This window comes from Sinohyriopsis cumingii, chromosome 15, assembly GCF_028554795.1.
Source record: "Sinohyriopsis cumingii isolate HCF-2022 chromosome 15, ASM2855479v2, whole genome shotgun sequence".
Lineage (NCBI taxonomy): Eukaryota > Metazoa > Mollusca > Bivalvia > Unionida > Unionidae > Sinohyriopsis > Sinohyriopsis cumingii.
The window spans coordinates 140,005,918-140,024,765 of record NC_142975.1 but is presented as its reverse complement, the minus strand read 5'-3'; the positions used below and the strand labels follow the sequence as shown (position 1 = coordinate 140,024,765).

At 39.3% G+C, this 18,848-nt stretch overlaps 1 protein-coding gene across 1 annotated transcript in view; it reads left to right on the top strand.

Annotated features, from left to right (window-relative positions):
- The window catches only part of LOC149782908 (mitochondrial import inner membrane translocase subunit Tim21-like), a 28,241-nt gene that overhangs the window by 8,113 nt on the left and 1,280 nt on the right, over positions 1–18,848 (top strand). Inside the window, exons 3-5 of the mRNA XM_089934465.1 lie at positions 3,252–3,349; positions 9,486–9,559; positions 11,360–11,462. Of these exons, the coding sequence (XP_089790591.1) occupies positions 3,252–3,349; positions 9,486–9,559; positions 11,360–11,462 (275 nt within the window). The remainder of the gene's footprint in view (positions 1–3,251; positions 3,350–9,485; positions 9,560–11,359; positions 11,463–18,848) is intronic.

Sequence of the window (18,848 nt, the reverse complement as noted above, 5' to 3'; positions counted from 1 at the left end):
TCCCACCTGAAGCTATCAAATGTGGGAAACCAACATTGCTTAAACCACTGCATGAGCTATTTTGCCTCTGCTGGGAGGAAGGAGCAGTCCCCCAAGACATGTGCGATGCCACAATTGTGACCCTTTACAAAAACAAGGGCGACCACAGCAACTGTAATAATTACAGAGGGATCTTGCTCCTGAGCATCGTAGGTAAAGTGTATGCCCACATTATACTCAACAGGCTGCAGTTGCTGGCAGACCGTGTGTACCCGGAATCCCAGTGCGGCTTCAGAGCAGGCAGGTCGACGACAGACATGATCTTCTGCCTACGACAGCTCCAAGAGAAGAGCAGAGAGCAAGGTCAACCACTCTACATGATGTTCATCGACCTCACCAAGGCCTTTGACTTGGTCAGCAGGAAGGGCCTTTTTGAACTTCTCAGTAAGATCGGTTTTCCCCCAAAACTCTGCAGCATGATAATCTCTTTCCATGCAGATATGAAGGGAACAGTCCTGTATGATGGATCCTCCTCAATCTCCTTCCCAATTAACAGTGGTGTGAAGCAGGGCTGCGTGCTGGCACCAACCGTTTTCGGGATCTTCTTCTCCCTGCTCCTGTCCTATGCCTTCGACTTGTCTTCGGATGGCATATATTTACACACCAGGTCTGACGGGAGGCTGTTCAACCTGGCACGACTGCGCTCAAAGGCCAGAGTGAAAGCTGTGCTCATCAGGGAGATGCTTTTTTGCAGATGATGCAGCTCTTGTGACCCACACTGAGGAAGCCCACCAGAGACTGGGAAACCGTTTTGCTGACGTCTGCATGCAGTTTGATCTCACCATCAGCTTGGAAAAAACAAATGTCAGCGTGCAAGATACCACCATTACCCCTTCCATCAAAATCAACGGTGTCACCCTGGAAGCAGTCAACAACTTTACCTACCTGGGTCAACCATCAGCAACACTCTCTCGCTTGATATGGAGCTGGACAGAAGGCTTGGAATGGCAAACACCATCATGGCATGACTAACGAGGAGGGTGTGGGAAAACAACGCACTGACAGAACACACCAAGGTCCAAGTCTACTAAGCCTGTGTTCTCAACACCCTTCTATATGGAAGTGAGACCTGGAGTACCTACAAGAGCGCCGGCTCAGCTCCTTCCAAATACGGTGCCTAAAATGCATCCTGAAAATCAGCTGGCAAGACCATGTTCCACACAGCAAGATCCTGCAGCGTGCAAGTACCCCCAGCATGTACTCCTTGCTGAGCAAATGCCGCCTTCAATGGCTGGGACACGTCCGACGCATGGAAGATGGAAGGCTGCCAAAGGACATCCTATATGGACAGCTAGCCACTGGCATGAGAAGAGTCGGCCGCCCCTCACTCCATTTCAAGGATTTATGCAAGAGGGACATGAAGGCATGCGACATTTCACCCAACGGCTGGGAAGTGCTGACTGAGGACCAAGGCACCTGGAGACTGACGGTAAACAAGGGCATATCAGTCGCTAATGTGAGGAAAGAAGCCAGTTGGCGGTGGAGAAACGTGATAGAAAGAAGAACGCGGCAGCAGCCACAGTAACTCAGACTTCCCAGTATGTCTGCACCAACTGCAATAGGGACTGTCACTCACGTATAGGCCTGCACAGCCACAGCAGACGATGCCAACACCCCAGAGACAGACAACATCCCAAGGGTGCTATTCGCATGGTCTCTTGAGACTGAGTCGCCAATGAATGAATGAATGAAAAAACCCTTTTGTTTCTTGTTGGTAGCAAGTCATGCAAATTCCTCACATCTGCTTTAACTATTTAATTTGTATTCTAAACATGGTACCCAAATCCCCATTCATTCCTGACAAGACACACTTGGCCTATCTATTTAATTTGTATTCTAAACATGGTACCCAAATCCCCATTCATTCCTGACAAGACACACTCGGCCTATCTATTTAATTTGTATTCTAAACATGGTACCCAAATCCCCATTCATTCCTGACAAGACACACTCGGCCTGTCTATTTAATTTGTATTCTAAACATGGTACCCAAATCCCCATTCATTCCTGACAAGACGCACTCGGCATATCTGGGCCAATTATCATATTGTTAAATCTTTCTGTGTCAAATTCCAATATTTTTGTGGATAGAGAAGGTGAACTTGAGAAACTCAAACCAATTAGTATGGATAAAATTTGCCGATATTTTGAAATTAAGAAATATGAAAGATACATGAGATGGTACCATAAAAAAAGCCCAAACAAACTTGGAATTGAATGGAATGTGAATGAGTCAGCCATGTACATTCTGGTAAAAATGAAAATAGTTTATTTTTTAGTTGACAATGAAATGCACAATAAATTGCAATAAAAATAATACTAATAGTTATACTAATAATAGTGCTAATAAATATATTTTACTCAGCGTATTCATAATTTCATGTTATTTGTGCTTGATTATGCAAATAACTAATCAAAACCGAATCTACTACTGAAACCTATTCAGAAATAGGGATACCGAAGCTACAAATACACTTATTTAATGAGACCTTTTACTTTGTCGACCCATGTAGTTCAGTAATATAATTGACAAGTGTTTAGGTAATATTTGAATTTTAAAGGTCGATAATTAGTTCATCAGAAATGAGCAACCACGTTATTATCACTTGGTGATGTTTTCAGTATTTTTTAAGGACAGCTTCAGTTTCACATACCTGTGTCCTAGAAAGTAAACTCAGCTTTTCTTATATCTGCCATCTTGTAAGTGCTTGGGTTTCACTAAATAATGGAAATTTAAAGCCATTTTAATTGGAAATTTTTATTGGTGTAGTTTGCCTTTCCTGGATATGAATAAAATTAATGGTATAACAGTTTACAGAGTAAAAAACTACAATCATTTATATTTGACTAGAGTTATTTTGGGGATTTTATGAAAAGCCCCAGCCAGATGTTTGTGTATTTCTGAAAGTCAGGGACACTTATTATGGGGTTGAGGAGAAACACGGTTTGATTATATAAAAATTATAATAAAGCAATTGGCCAGTTGACTTTTCTGACTAAATATTATTCTGTATAAATCATCACACCAGTGATTGACTGGCATTTCTTCATGTTAAATGTTGTACATTTGGTTGCTTGAATTCATGAATACAGAAAGACCCTCCAGTCTTTTGAATCCAGTCTAGTCTCACTAAGATTTAAAAATGACCACTGATAAGCCCTGACTTTCTCATTTTCCAGCATAATACACAAAAAAATCCATTTTAATTCAGGTGTGATGATGTATTACATCTTCTGGGAGCTGTTTTCCAGCCAGAGTCCTAGTGGTGTGTATGGAAATGCCTTGAAACTATGCCAGCAAGATGAAAGAGTAAGAATCTAGTGATTCACATATTTCAGTTTTAAGGAAGTCCACTTTTGTTAAATCATCACTTATTTTCATACATGGGAATCACAGTAATGATATTTCTTACTAACTGTGTAGTGCAATGTCAACAAAGGCCATCCAATCCATATGTATGGAGTGTGGCTATGTCATCCCCAACATGGCGAGATCACTGTCAATGCTGTAATCTCGAGCGGTGGATGCGCAGATGCATACCATGATCTCGCCGTGTTGTGGATGACATAGCCACACTCCATACATATGGATTGGAAGGCCTTTGTTTACACTGCACTGCAGTTAGTAAGAAATATTATTACTGTTACTTTATTGTTGGACGTTTTTCTCTCTGGCTATCTTCCAACTGAGGGAACATAGCTTTTCTTCTACCACTCAGAGCACCTCAGGGCATGCATGTGAGTCAGTCTCAAGCTAAGAGCATGGCTTTTATCCTCTACCTTCTGTTTAATGTCCCAATGGATGAAGTACACTAACGAGCCATCAAGGAGACACATTTATCTCCCTTCCACAACCACAGCATCAATACAGGGATTGTACAGGGAATCAACAAAAGGACCCAAGGACCACTGATAGGACTCAAACCTCGGAAAGCCATCCTATCGAAGCTCCAACAATTGCATCCCATGTGGATATAGCACCGAGAGGGTTCTATTATTGATTCCACACCTTTTTCTTGGTCCCAACAGCAAACGTTCTATCTATGTCTGGTCATCAGTCTAAGTACCCTCAATCCATTTATTCATGTCCCTTGGTTCCCACTGGAAATAAAGCGCATTTTGAATGATATCCATGAGGGAGACTTTGCCATCACTGTGGGTTTAGACAGCGTATACCTTTGTGTCTGTATTCATAAGGTTCCAAGGACGTTCCTGCAATTCGCCTACAGCATTGTATATCAATTCATGGCACACCCAATTGAGGCTGAACGTTGGCACCAGGTCTTTTCATCCTGCACAAATTGAGTAATGGTGCATGTCTGGACCATTTTTATGGTGGCAACATCAAGTTACCTGGACAGCATCCTGCAGTTACATCAGATAGTTAGCTTTAACCAGTCATGGTAGCCCTTGTTACCAATATAGATGTCTCATCAACAAGGAAAAATCCGACCTAGTAGCATCTCAACAATTCGTTCAGCTGTGTATGGACTTCAGTACACATCCACCATATTTTGTCTCCCTCAGGATTGGGCATTGAAACGACCCATTGTAGCACCTTACTTTTGAGGAATTCTATCTGCATAGGATTGCTCCACGTGGCAGCGGACATCATGGTCCTAGGTTGCCTTCTACTGCATTGGTACTGCTTTTTCTGCACAAATGGAGTCCTCATGTCTGTCGACTGGACCATCCTCTCAAAATCTGCACCCAACTGAGCCACCATTGGTGGAATTGGGAGCAACCTAACTTGGCTCACAGTGGGTATGCATCTGTGCGTCCATTGCTCGAGATTACAGTCTGTACCTATGCAAGTATGAAAGGCTGGGGAGCCTGCCCACTGCCATCATTTCTGGATGCCAACTGTGCATGCTCTCCTCAGGAGCAACATCTTCATATCATTAACTCTGGAGAGAACAGCCATTGTGAGAGCCTTTCATTGGGGGGGGGGGGCAAGACTATTTAGATGGTAAGGGAGTTCTCATTCTGTCTGACAACTCTACTACAGCAGTAACTTGTCTCAACAACAAGGTTTATCTCAATTTTCAATGGCGATTTATCTCCAGCAACAAGGAGGACACCAGTCCCCAGACCTTTGCACTGTGGTGTGGGACTTATCTCAAACAATAAGAAGGAACTCAATCCTACAATGGTGATTTATCTTCAACAACAAGGAGGACCTCAGTCCCCAGACCTTTGTGTCATGGCGTGGGACTTATCTCAAACAACATGGAAGAACTCAATCCTACAATGGTGATTTATCTTCAGGAAGGAGGACCTCAGTCCCAAGACCTTTGCATCATGGTGTGGGACTTATCTAAAACAACATGGAGGAACTCAATCCTGCAATGGTGAATTATCTTCAACAACAAGAAGGACCCCAGTCCCCAGACCTTTGCATCATTGTGTGGGACTTTTTGAAGTGGTATTGTCATCAACAATCCATACAGGTTCACCATATCCCAGGATGCCTCAACACACTGACCGACCCTTTGTCACAGAACAATTAACTAGCACAGAAGGAATGCTCTCTCCATCCAGTGGTTCTCACTCAGACCCGTGTCCGATGGGACTAACTGTTGGTGGGCCTGTTTGTGATAATTGGGAATGCCAAAACTCCATCCTTCATCTCTCCTGTCCTGGACCAAACAGCTTGGGCAGTGGACACCCTATTGTTGGATTGGACCAACCTCAGCTCATACACCAACCCCCCAACACCTCTGATTCCAAATTGATACAGAAAGTAAGGGAATCAGCCTCATCACACCACTCTGTCAGGAGGATTTGTGGATTAATTACCTCATCAATCTTGCACTGGAAACCCTGCGAAATTCAGGTTTTCCTTCAGCTACTCATGTAACTATGACGGCAGTTGTTTCATCCTTGTCTTGAACCTCAAACCCACATGTCTGGATCATCTCAAACAGGCCCTCAGAATTAAGCATTTTTGCAACCAGTCATGGAGAGAATTGCTCAGGTGTGACAGCCCTCCACTCCGAAAGTGTATGAAGTCAGTGGCACAGTTTCACCCAGTGGTGCGCAAACAAACATATCTTACCTCTCCAGGCATCGATACTTTAAATAGCTAACTTCCTCCTCTGGCTTATTGAAGAGAGCAAGTTAGCGCTGAGTACAATCTAAGGTTAAAGCTCCACAATCACCGACACCTTTTGTCATCATTGGAGAGAGGATATTGGACAAACCCAGAACTTATCCAATCTTCTCACCAACTTTGTATATACACAGCCAGAAATGTTAACCCTATTCCCAAAGCGGAACCTATCTTGGGTATTTGCTGGATAAGACACCTTTTGAACCATTTTCAGTGGCATCTCTGCCACTCCTTTTCATTCAAGATCTGCTTCTGCATGGCATTAGCAACTGCAGGCAGAATTCTCAAAATACATGCCTTCTCAGCAGACCTGATTTACATGCAAGTTCTGACAAGACAGATCATTCTTATTCATGACAGAATTTTCTTTCATCGCCAAGAACCGTCTCTGTTCCATGGGTAGCTAAGCTTTTGTCACAAACCCTCTGTATCATCTGGACACATAAGATAAAGGCCACCTACAAGACCAAGTCTGGGCTTTCAGGTTTTTCATTAGTATGAACAGTGCCATTGCATCAAGGGAGATCATGCCTCTTTCTACTTCTCATAAAAGGATAGTAGTATCAATCAGTACAGAATATCACGTCCTGGAGTAAGGGGGTTATTTGCTCAGCATATAGGGAAATAATCCCAGCTCCATGAACTTTTACGCACTTAGGTCAGCAGATGACTCTTAACTCCTTTTAACTAAAAGTAGTATCTGGTAGGGCTGGATTTTCAAGGTAGTAGTAGTTCTCCTAAGGTATTATGATTGGGTAACATATTTTCAAAGAAACATATTTTACTAGGAAAAATTAATATCCATTCATCAATATTTGTTTGCATTTTCTTTGAAAACTAGAACCAGTTTTGAAAATTTTTGATGTAAATGGAACCTGGAATAAGTGTTTCTAGTTGTTGTTGTTGTTGTTCTAGGGTTTAACGCCATTTTTCAGCACAAGATAGGCTATACATGGCGGCCAGTATAATTGGTGGAGGAAGAACCCTGGAAAACCCAGGGAAGAACCACCGACCCACGAGAAGCTACTGGCAGGCTTTCCCACGTACCCACGCTAGCCGAGCCTTGGACTCGAACCCACGCAGACAGAGGTGAGATGGCAGTGATCCGGAACGGCGAGCGCTTTAGACCACTCGACCACTCGGGGCCCCCAATAAGTGTTTAAATTTCATAAACTTATTATGGCTACCCCATGTTAAGTACAGCACTATCCTATTCCTACAAAATATATTTTATTCTTAAATACCAAACCCATTTTGCTAAAATTTGCAGAAATTATTGTCATATCAGAGCCTTCATTCAGATCATGTAAGTGTTCCATCCAATATGGCTGTGGAATAATAATTCAGAATGCATGAATTAGTTCTTATAACCCCCCTCTACTAGTTTTGAACCAAATCTGACATCATCATGATATTAAAACTGGTACAAAAGATGATGACTTACCATGGTGATAGAGCAAACAGAGAATAGAAATAATATAGACAACAAATTCTTTTTAAAGACCAAATCTGAACCAGGATATTTGCACAAATAATTACAATTTGCATGATTGATGGCAAATTTTTACAAAAAGTACTTAACATTACTTTTAAAAAACTACTGTACCAGTTTTGACCAATGGATACAACAAGCAAGTAGGTAGAGTATATTTGCATATTTGCCTGTTGAAAGCATGAGAGGAATTTCAGTCCACTATGAGCACTTGTTAATTATACCGATACTTACTGTAGATTGTTTAGTGATAAAACCATCTTCAAAAGGTTTCAAATATTTAACTGTCACCGTGTGATCTAACCAAATAAATACTTGGTATCACATTTTTAGAAGAAACTATTTGAAATTTTGGAAAAATTATGGTGATTCTTATATGGACATGGACATTTTTCTCATGAAGAATAAAGAATAAGAATAGCCTTTGATTCAAATCAAAATAAAATTAACCAGTACATTTAAAGTTCAGTTTTTCTTATCCAGTATTTGAAAAATTTCCATTTAGTAAGGGTAAACTATGGATGACAAGTTCATTCTTAATGATTGTAAGTGAGCAGCGTATATGTAGAGTAATTTGGTAAATGTAACATCACCAGATATTTCCTTATTTAGCAAACTGTCAATTTTTATATTCCATCAAATAGATTCTTGATGAGCCTTAACAACATGAGGGATATTCACTTCCATTTCCACTCCGCCACCCACCCCACTGGTCAAAGTATCAGATTAAGAGCTGAATGTGTGACTATCTAAATGCTAAGCTGTTTAGCTAAACAGTGTGAGGCAAACATATATATATATATATATATATATATATATATATATATATATATATATATATATTAGTTTTAATTTAACTAAACCTCTTATTACCTGTGAATTAAATTGATATTTGGTTTGCATTCATTGCAAAGAAATCATTTCTTGTTGAAACCGTGATGAAGTAGTTAATTGTATTTTTCATTCTGCAGAGTTAAAGTTTGTTATTCAATCTCATTCAGTTTGTTTATAGCAGTTACACATAAAGGCAGGCAATGCATATAAAATGACAACAAATTTTCTTGTATAGGTCATGAATTATATTATTGAGGATCAAATAATATTTACTTTCAATTAATGTTTAGAAATTAGTCCAGCTTTTGTGTCGAGATCATGAATCATATTAAGAGATCATAAGAACGTTATATTTACTTATCAACTTAATGCAATTACACCTCAGATTCTGTTGCTCATAAATCATATTATGAGATCATAATTAATTAGGTCAATAATGGTAGTTATTACTTTAAAATAATTGATTGCAATTACTCTTTAAATTTCTTCTCAAGATCAAGAGATCAAGAATAAAATTATAAACCATGTTATGAGATCATAAATCATTGGATATTGCAAATAATATGATCACGAATGACATTTACTTTTAGTTAATATATTGCAATTTCTCCTCAAATTTTTTAGTAGAAATTATGAATTATATTATGTTTGTTGTTGTTGTGTTTGGTTCAGTGTCATTTTTCAGTGAATGATAGGCTATACATGGTGGCCAGTATAACTGGTGGAGGAAGAACCCATCAAAACATCGGTAATAACCATTATCCCATGTGAAGCTACTGACATGAATTATATTATGAGATCATAAATGAGATCTTGAATGATATTTACTTTCAAATAATATTTGCAGCTACTTTGCATCGCAAACAGTGCATTTAAATTTACTTAATTTCTTGTGGAGATTGTGAATAATATTTACTTTCTGTAAATCATTATCCCAGTAATGTTGTTTTGTCTGTATTGATACAAGTTATTTCTTAAGCTTTGTGTCTTTTTTATTCTTCACAACAGCTTAAGTTCAAACTTGGAGAACCAATTAAAGGATACGGGGAAACAACAAGTAGAGGACGTCGTCGTTATGTCAGGTAATAAACTTTTCCATGATTTAAACCTTGTCTTTAAAAACTGAAGATTTGTGATGTAAAATTTGCTAAAAGTAATTCCTTCTGCCATCTTTAAATTGTCTTTCTCTCATTTATCTTTTGTGATAAAGCAAAACACAAATACTTTACAGTATGTTTTGGTTGTCATATATGTAGTGAGTGCTTTTTCACAAACTGCAAGAGGACATTATGCTGTAGCTATTCAAAATTAGTTCAGATTAAACCATTTATCAACTAAATGTTTTGAAACATAGTCTTCCTTTTAAATATCTTCATTTAGGATTGTGTACCTTTTTCAGTTTGAATCTGCCAATTAAATTCTATTTCATTTTGTTTTACAAATGTATAAAGATTTAAATTTACTACATAATGCTTGCATTTAGTGCAAATTAATTTTTTCTTTGCAAAAATTAAACATCTTTTATGATATAACAGTAAGACAGTACAGCTGATTTCACTGAGGTAAAAAAAGAACAAAGAATTATTACAAACCAAGAGTCCCTTTCCTGGCTGAAAATAAAAGCTGACATTCTTTATAAGTTCAATCTTTTTTACATCATAAGACGTCTTACATACAATTTAAAAGCAAGATATCATTTAAAGATTACAAGATATATATGTGGTCAGATTGGCATTTTCATTTAGGATTAACTAGATATCACAAGAATTTTTCTGGTGAAAAGCCAGTGTTCATCTATCTTTCTGTTAAGGAGTAGTGACAAGATTTTCAAGATGGCTGCTATGCTGGCCATATTGGATGTCAGATCAGAACTGTATTTACTTAAGAGTAACTAGACAGCATAAGAAGTCTTTTGGTGAAAACCCAATGTTGATATGGCCAGCAATCTAGAAGAGTAGTAATAATAAAAAAATCTTAAAATGGTGGTCAGATTGGCAACATTTTATTTTAGGACCAGCTAGATATCATAAGAAGCTGTGCCTTCTGGTAAAAACCAAATGTCTGTATGATTCTCCTTATATGAGGAGTACTGATGGCAAAATTTTCAAGATGGTTGCCATGGTGACCATATTGGTGTTAACATTAGCGCCAGTTTCACTGATTATACAACATGATAAGTCTTCCAGTGAAAACCCCATGTTGATATAACTTTGCATTTATGAGTAGTACTGATAAGAACATTTTCAAATGGGGCACATTGGGTGTTTAGTTGGCATATCTTAACTCTTTTAGTGAAGACCTTATACTGATATGACTTTATTCTGGAGGAATAATGATAACAACATTGTGATGTTGGCTACCATGCATGTCTGAATGACACCATTTTCATTTCATCTTGAAATTATAAGAAGTCTTGTGGTCAAAACCCTATGTCATTATGATTTTCCATCCAGAAAGAGTAGTAATAGCAAGAGTTTCATGATGGCCATGATGGTGACCATTTTGAATGTCTGGGTGGCATTTCTATTTCTTGACCAACTGGACATCATGAGAAGTCTTGCAGTGAAGACACCATGTCATTATAGTTTTCCATTATGGAGGAGTAGTGACAATATTTTTAAGAAAGCCACTGTGACAGCCATATTGGATGTTAGAGTGGCACCATTTTTATTTCAGACCAAGAAGTCCATGGGATGAATGAGTGGGCGCAGTTTCATGGCAATCTTTAAATTAGTTTAGGAGAAGTTGCGACAACAATATTGTGCAAACAGATGGACAGGTGATAGACAAAAACCATTCCATAAGCTTTTTCTGGCCTTAGACCAGTAGAGCTAAAAAGATTAAGCAACTGCAAAATCAACCATGTTTATCCATCTTTTCAGCCATACAGAGTACACAACACCTGATGGTATCAGACATATGATGATGCAGTTCTATGTCGAAGGACCAAAGAGAAAAGGCACAGCACACTTGGATGTGTACAAGGTAAATAGACTGTTTATCCAGTGCTTGATGATAAACTAGATTAATTGCTGTAATAATGTAAATTATGCTTTAAGCTTCCAGTTCCTATTGGAAAATTCAGTGATGCAGATTTGTATTGATTGCAGAATTATTAGCAAGATATTTATCATTGCTTTAATAATCTCTTTGAACATTTTGTAAGTCATTAGTGTACCTAAAGACAATTTTGTTCAGATAGGGGCCCAGGCAAGTGCATTTCAAAACAATAACTTGCTGTGACTCAAATTTTACTTGCCCTAAAGGTCCAAAGTTTTCCTATTACTATTCACCTTACTGACTGGATCAGCAGAGTTCATATTTAAAGTGTGTTTCTTCCAACTTTTTTTATTGTTTATGAGACTAAACACCCTCATATGCATTCTGCTGTAGAGGGGCCCATAACTAACATGAATTCACAATTTTTTGTTTGGAATGAATTCCTAATAATTCTAGCACACTTATCTGCTCTTAGGGTCTCAGTTTGTGTGTGTTTAGCTTTGCCTTCAGGCCAATGTATTGTTTATGTGTGTTTAGCTTTGCCTTCAGGCCTATGTACTGTTTGTGTGTTTAGCTTTGCCTTCAGGCCAATGTACTGTTTGTGTGTTTAGCTTTGCCTTCAGGCCAATGGACTGTTTGTGTGTGTTTAGCTTTGCCTTCAGGCCAGTGTACTGTTTGTGTGTGTTTAGTTTTGCCTTCAGGGCAATGTACCATTTGTGTGTATTTAGCTTAGCCTTGAGGCCAGTGTACTTTTTGTGCGTGTTTAGCTTTGCCTTCAGGCCTATGTAATGTTTGTGTCTTTAGGTTTACCTTCAGGCTTATGTACTGTTTGTGTGTCTTTAGGTTTGCCTTCAGGCTTATGTACTGTTTGTGTGTCTTTAGCTTTGCCTTCAGGCCTATGTACTGTTTGTGTGTCTTTAGCTTTGCCTTCAGACTTATGTACTGTTTGTATGTCTTTAGCTTTGCCTTCAGGCCTATGTACTGTTTGTGTGTGTTTAGCTTTGCCTTCAGGCTTATGTACTGTTTGTGTGTCTTTAGCTTTGCCTTCAGGCCTATGTACTGTTCGTGTGTGTTTAGCTTTGCCTTCAGGCCAAAGTACTGTTTGTGTGTCTTTAGCTTTGCCTTTAGGACTATGGACTGTTTGTGTGTGTTTAGCTTTGCCTTCAGGCCTATATACTGTTTGTGTGTCTTTAGCTTTGCCTTCAGGCCTATGGACTGTTTGTGTGTCTTTAGCTTTGCATTCAGGCCTATGTACTGTTTGTCTGTCTTTAGCTTTGCATTCAGGCCTGTGTACTGTTTGTCTGTCTTTAGCTTTGCCTTTAGGCTTATGTACTGTTTGTGTGTCTTTAGCTTTGCCTTCAGGCCTATGTACTGTTCATGTGTGTTTAGCTTTGCCTTGAGGCCAGTGTACTTTTTATGCGTGTTTAGCTTTGCCTTCAGGCCTATGTACTGTTTGTGTGTCTTTAGGTTTGCCTTCAGGCTTATGTACTGTTTGTGTGTCTTTAGCTTTGCCTTCAGGCCTGTGTACTGTTTGTGTGTCTTTAGCTTTGCCTTCAGGCCTATGTACTGTTTGTGTGTGATTAGCTTTGCCTTCAGGCCTATGGACTGTTTGTGTGTGTTTAGCTTTGCCTTCAGGCCTATGTACTGTTTGTGTGTCTTTAGGTTTGCCTTCAGGCTTATGTACTGTTTGTGTGTCTTTAGCTTTGCCTTCAGGCCTATGTACTGTTCGTGTGTGTTTAGCTTTGCCTTCAGGCCAAAGTACTGTTTGTGTGTCTTTAGCTTTGCCTTCAGGCCTATGGACTGTTTGTGTCTTTAGCTTTGCCTTCAGGCCTATGGACTGTTTGTGTGTCTTTAGCTTTGCCTTCAGGCCTATGTACAGTTTGTGTGTCTTTAGCTTTGCATTCAGGCCTGTGTACTGTTTGTCTGTCTTTAGCTTTGCCTTCAGGCCTATGTACTGTTCATGTGTGTTTAGCTTTGCCTTCAGGCCTATGTACTGTTTGTGTGTATTTAGCATTGTCTTCAGGCCTATGTACTGTTTGTGTGTCTTTAGCTTTGCCTTCAGGCCAAAGTACTGTTTGTGTGTATTTAGCATTGTCTTCAGGCCTGTGTACTGTTTGTCTGTCTTTAGGTTTGCCTTCAGGCTTATGTACTGTTTGTGTGTCTTTAGCTTTGCCTTCAGGCCAAAGTACTGTTTGTGTGTATTTAGCATTGTCTTCAGGCCTATGTACTGTTTGTTTTGTCATGATTTGTAAAGATTATTCAGGAGACTTGGATTAGTTTCATTTTCTGAACATTCCAAAAATTTCTAGTTGAAAACAGAAATGAAGTTGGAGAACCATGTTGTTTTCTTTATTTCAATCAGTGAAAATAATCATTACTGTCATGTAATAGTTCAGTGGATGCAAAGCAGTTACAGACAATTCCCACTCCATGTATCAATAGAGTCAGTGGCTACCAGCTGTGAAAAAATGGTATGAAATACAGTGTAATTATCTCCATTTCCATAAGGTAATAGACATTATCATGGATGCATTTATAAGTAAGTAATTCCCTAGTTTAGATTAATTGTTAAACAATCACAAAATATAATTGTTCAACATAATTATCAGATAATTGCAGAATATTTGTATTTCCATAATTATAGGCACCCTACCACAAACGTCCAATATGCTCAGTTAGCAACTGTCCAATATATATATATATATACACACACACACACACACAGAGGTTGGACAATCATGAAGTAAAAATAACCAAATTGCTCAGTTTTTCATCCCAAAGCAGGATTTTCATGAGGAGACAATAAAGATTATAAAAAGAGATGTGCATACTCATAAAAAGAAACATACATAGAGCAATAGATATTTACATTCTGGCACAGAGAAGACAGATATCCAAAATAGTGAAGAAGTTGATCTAAAGAAAAAGAACAAAATAACAAGAAACAACTACATGTCTTGAAAGTGATCTAATATCAGTGAAAAGGGAATGAATTTGTGTTTCATAGTATGCCATATGTATTAGTACATTACTTCTTTCTTTTAGCTATGTATACAGGATTGAATTTGAGAAACAAAGATATGAATATATTTCCATTACATGGGTAGGGGAATATATCAGGCAAAGTGACATAATTATATTTGCTTGACATATCTGGCAGCTTAAAGGTTTTGACCCCCACATGTTCTAAACAACCAGGTACATAGAGACCAATGCTGAGTATTCCCGATATATACAAACCAGGCTTCCTTAAGTCCTTTTATTTGCTAGACATATCCAGCAGTTAAAAGGTTTTGACTGGCAGATGCCCTGAGCAACCAGATATCGATCATGGGATATTCCGAATAACATTTTATCAAATTGTCTTTGATTGTTTACCACAATTTATGTAAGGATAGGGAAAATTAGACAAAACACCTACCATTAATCCGCTGACAGACGAGACAAAAGTACATCGTTGCTGAAATTTGACCTGGATCTGGCCATTTGCACTCTTAGTCACATGACAACACAACTCTTGCAACCTACATGTCAATGAGATCAGATGTCATAGAGCCAAATTATATCAATAATAAACAATTTCTAGTGTTGCTGTAGGAAAACAAATCGAACATATAAATGAAAGTCACATAATTTTTATAGAAAAACAAAAAAACATAAACTTCTCAAAATATTTATTGTGAAAACAACAACCAGAAATCTGTAAATATTGCAATTTGAAGAAAACCAGCTTCACTATGCAGAGAGCACATGTCAATGTGGTAGTCACATGACACCAACAAAAACATGGCTGACACATGCTCAGTACTTCTTAAAAATGGTTATCTCCACCCTACTGCGATACCGACAAGTTTCTGGTCATTGTTAAGTGACATTATATTTATTTACAAACATTAAGTGACTTCTATATAATATATCCAAATTCTATGTACAACAGCTATGGAAATTTATTGTCGATATCACGTGACTATATGACCTCTGATGTCATTGACATGTTGGTCGTGAGATTTGTATAGTCGTGTGACTAGGGATACAAATGGCCAGATCCAGGTCAAATTTCAGCAACAATGTACTTTTGTCTCGTCTGTCAGCAGATTTAAGAGGGCAGAGCAAGGCACACCCACCTGAAAGGGAGGAGCAGCACACTTTCATTTTCACTGGGACAGAAGCCAGTTGCAGACTTCTCCAGGAGGAACAGCACCTTCTTTCCTTCTGACAGTTCTTTGTTTGGTCACTGGTCAGAGGTCATTGGAGCCCCAGTGGTTGAACGATAGGGCTGAATACCCCATCTCTACAGAACACAGTTTCAATCTGTGGGGGATTGGGAATCAGTTTACAGATAGCAGATTAGGGAAGGGAATCAAATTGGCATCACACCATCCCTATTAAGCTTCCAACTCCCTACAAGATGTGGGGCCTTCCACTGCAGTGAAGTGATTGCCCTTTCCCTATATGCAGTCATGGTCTTTTGGTCCTTAGTTGCATGGTAGTGAAGTCTTTACTTTCAGCAGTGGACCAACATTGGCTGACAAAGCTGAGTCATAAAAGAGAGAGAGGGATGGAACTCAAATGCTCTAGCTGGGTAGAGAATCACCTTACCCACCTGCAGAGTCCAATGCTAAGGATGGATTGTTAACTCCACAAAAGGAGTTACTGGTTCAGAGTTACTCTTTCCCTCAAGTCTCCCCCACAACAAAGGGACATTGGATCATATAGTCCTGCCTTCCAGGAGAGAGAGTGGGATGAAGACATCCTTTCTGTCCTCACAGATATGCACAAGTTTGATACAGAAAAGGCCAGTGTGTTACCCCTCACTTTAGGTCCCCTACCCACTCTTACTCATCGTTTAACATGGAAGGAAGAAAGCTGGTCTTTTGATAAAGCAGTAAATGAGAGCCAGTGACCTGGGTCACAAACCTTTTGGTTTTGATGAGTCAGACTCAAAAATTCTTATCAGTTTGGAAAAACATTCTGGGGTTAATTATCGACTAGATCTTATGTTCCGTCCTCACTCTGTTTTGATTAAGGAGCTTTCTCCAAAATTTAGCAAGGGCCAAAACTTTGCTAGACAATGTAGGTTGTGGTCCATCTCCCTTTGGTAGCTGCTTCTAGCTATCAAGTCCATACCCCTTCTTGGCCCATTAAACCCCTAATCCTGGATGATAGAGTGGCTCAAGTGAGTATTTTATTTACAGGGATCTGCGCTTAATTGCCAGTAAAAACTCTGGAATCTTTAGAACAGAAGGCTAGGTCACAAGTTACTATTGCCTCACATGCCAAATTCTTTTCAGCAGCTTTGTTCAGTCAGCTGAAAGAGGGATCTCCATTACCAAAGGCTCTTCATCGTTTGTTGGAAGCAGTGGCAAAACTTCCAAGCATGCATTGTCTTTATCCCTGGCTTTGTCATCAGAACTTCTCCATTACTGCAGAGATGTTGCTGTGGTCATCCAAGGTCTTACTAAGCACAGTAAGAACCTTCTGAGGGCTGCCCCCTGGAGGCATAAACTCTCTTCAGAAGTCTCATCCCATCTGTGGCTACTAAGGATTTGAGAGACCACCAATAGTGGTCACTTGCATCTGCTCCTGGCTCTCAGAAATAACCAAGAAGTGAAACCATCCTGATTGCCCTTAGGATCCATTCTAATCATCATTACACCCATCCATAACAGACTCCCGGTTCCAACTTTGAGGGACTCTTTTGGTAGACTTATTTGCAACCAAGTTAAACAACAAGGTGGGAAGGTGTAGCAAACAGATGATCCCACTTCAGGCTGAAAGCATCTTCTGCTTAGGCCCACTAGTCAGGTGGGAGCATTTTTGTTTCCCATTCCCTGACTAGTGGGCCTGAGCAGTAATGCTTTCAGCCTGAAGTGGGATCATCTGTTTGCGACACCTTCCCACCTTTCAGGACGATTCCACAGGTTGTACACAAAGTCAGGAACTCCACTACACAACTCATTTTGATCACCCCAGTGCCCATAGTAATTGTGGTTCAGTTATTTTCAAAAATCTAATGCTGAACCAGCCCAGGGCCTTACAGCACAGGAGGGACCTCCTATCGTAGCACAGGGGCTCTATCCTATAAACAGCAAATAGATTCTCCACCTTCACGCTTGACTGCAATGATCTCTTCGTAAAGAAAAAAGTTTTTGATCAAAGATGCCAAGTGCATCATTCAGTCTAGGAGATGATTGACATCTAAGGTGTATGATACCGATTGAAAATCTTTTGTGATAGTTGTAGTAGAAAAGTGACAATCCTAGCTCTCCCTTTATGAGTGCAGTGACTGATTTACGTATCTTCCTTTCCAAAGAGAAACATCGAGGAAAAAATATTTCAGCAGGTCGGATCATGTATTTCAAGTTGCAAAGATCAGTGTATTACTATCTAATGCCTAAATGGAATCTTTCTTGTTTCTTGTGGGCTCTTACTAAAGCCACCCAGCTTCTTCGTGAACTTTACTCCAACACAGTTTCCTTTCCTACCACAGGGTCTTTGAGATGAAGGAGCAAGGTTTATGCCCTTTCCATAAAGCAGAACTGTCATCAGGTTCAGTGGGAATTATGAGTCAGTTTCTCTCCTTTGCCAGCCAGGTTTATTTTGTTGCAAAAACCAGCTTCCATCAGTTGCTCCTCTTCCAGTTAAGATCTCCAGTCTCAGCTGTTTCTGTGCTGCGGATGATCAGCCTAGACTTTTATGTCCAGTATGGGCTTTATGTTTCTATTTGGTGGCCTCTAAACAGAGAAGGAAGCATCTTTTCTTCCCCATTAGAGGTTTAATTAATATATTAGCCTCCACCATTCCTAAATTATTGTAACAACTATGTAGAGAACTTACTGGTCACTTATCAATAGGTACCTGTCTTTCATTAAAAATTAAAGCCTATGAGGTTTGTGCCATTGCTGCCTCGTATGTGTAATCTTACTCAGTCATTATTGTGATGAAAACTGCATTTTGGTGTTCTCATACTCCTTTTTACTCCTTTTACCATTGCTCATTAGCCCATCCAAGTAAAGACATTTTCACCTGGATCCAATCATCACTCTCAACGTGGCACATGCAGATTCCATCCTGTAGTAGTCTTCTTTTACCATTGCTCATTAGCCCATCCAAGTAAAGGCATTTTCTCACTGGAGCCAGTCATCACTCTCAAAGTGGCACATGCAGATTACATCCTGTAGTAATCTCGTGCTCTTCACGGAGGGTGAATATTCCTTGTGTTTGTTTTTATTCACCATTTATTTTTATTCAGCAGCTTCCTATCAAACCAACAATTTCAGGTATGCAGTAGCTAGAGGTATCGTGTTACAGATAATACAATTTTGTTTTTGGAGGGGATAAAACTAATTCATAACACTTGCCTATTGCTAT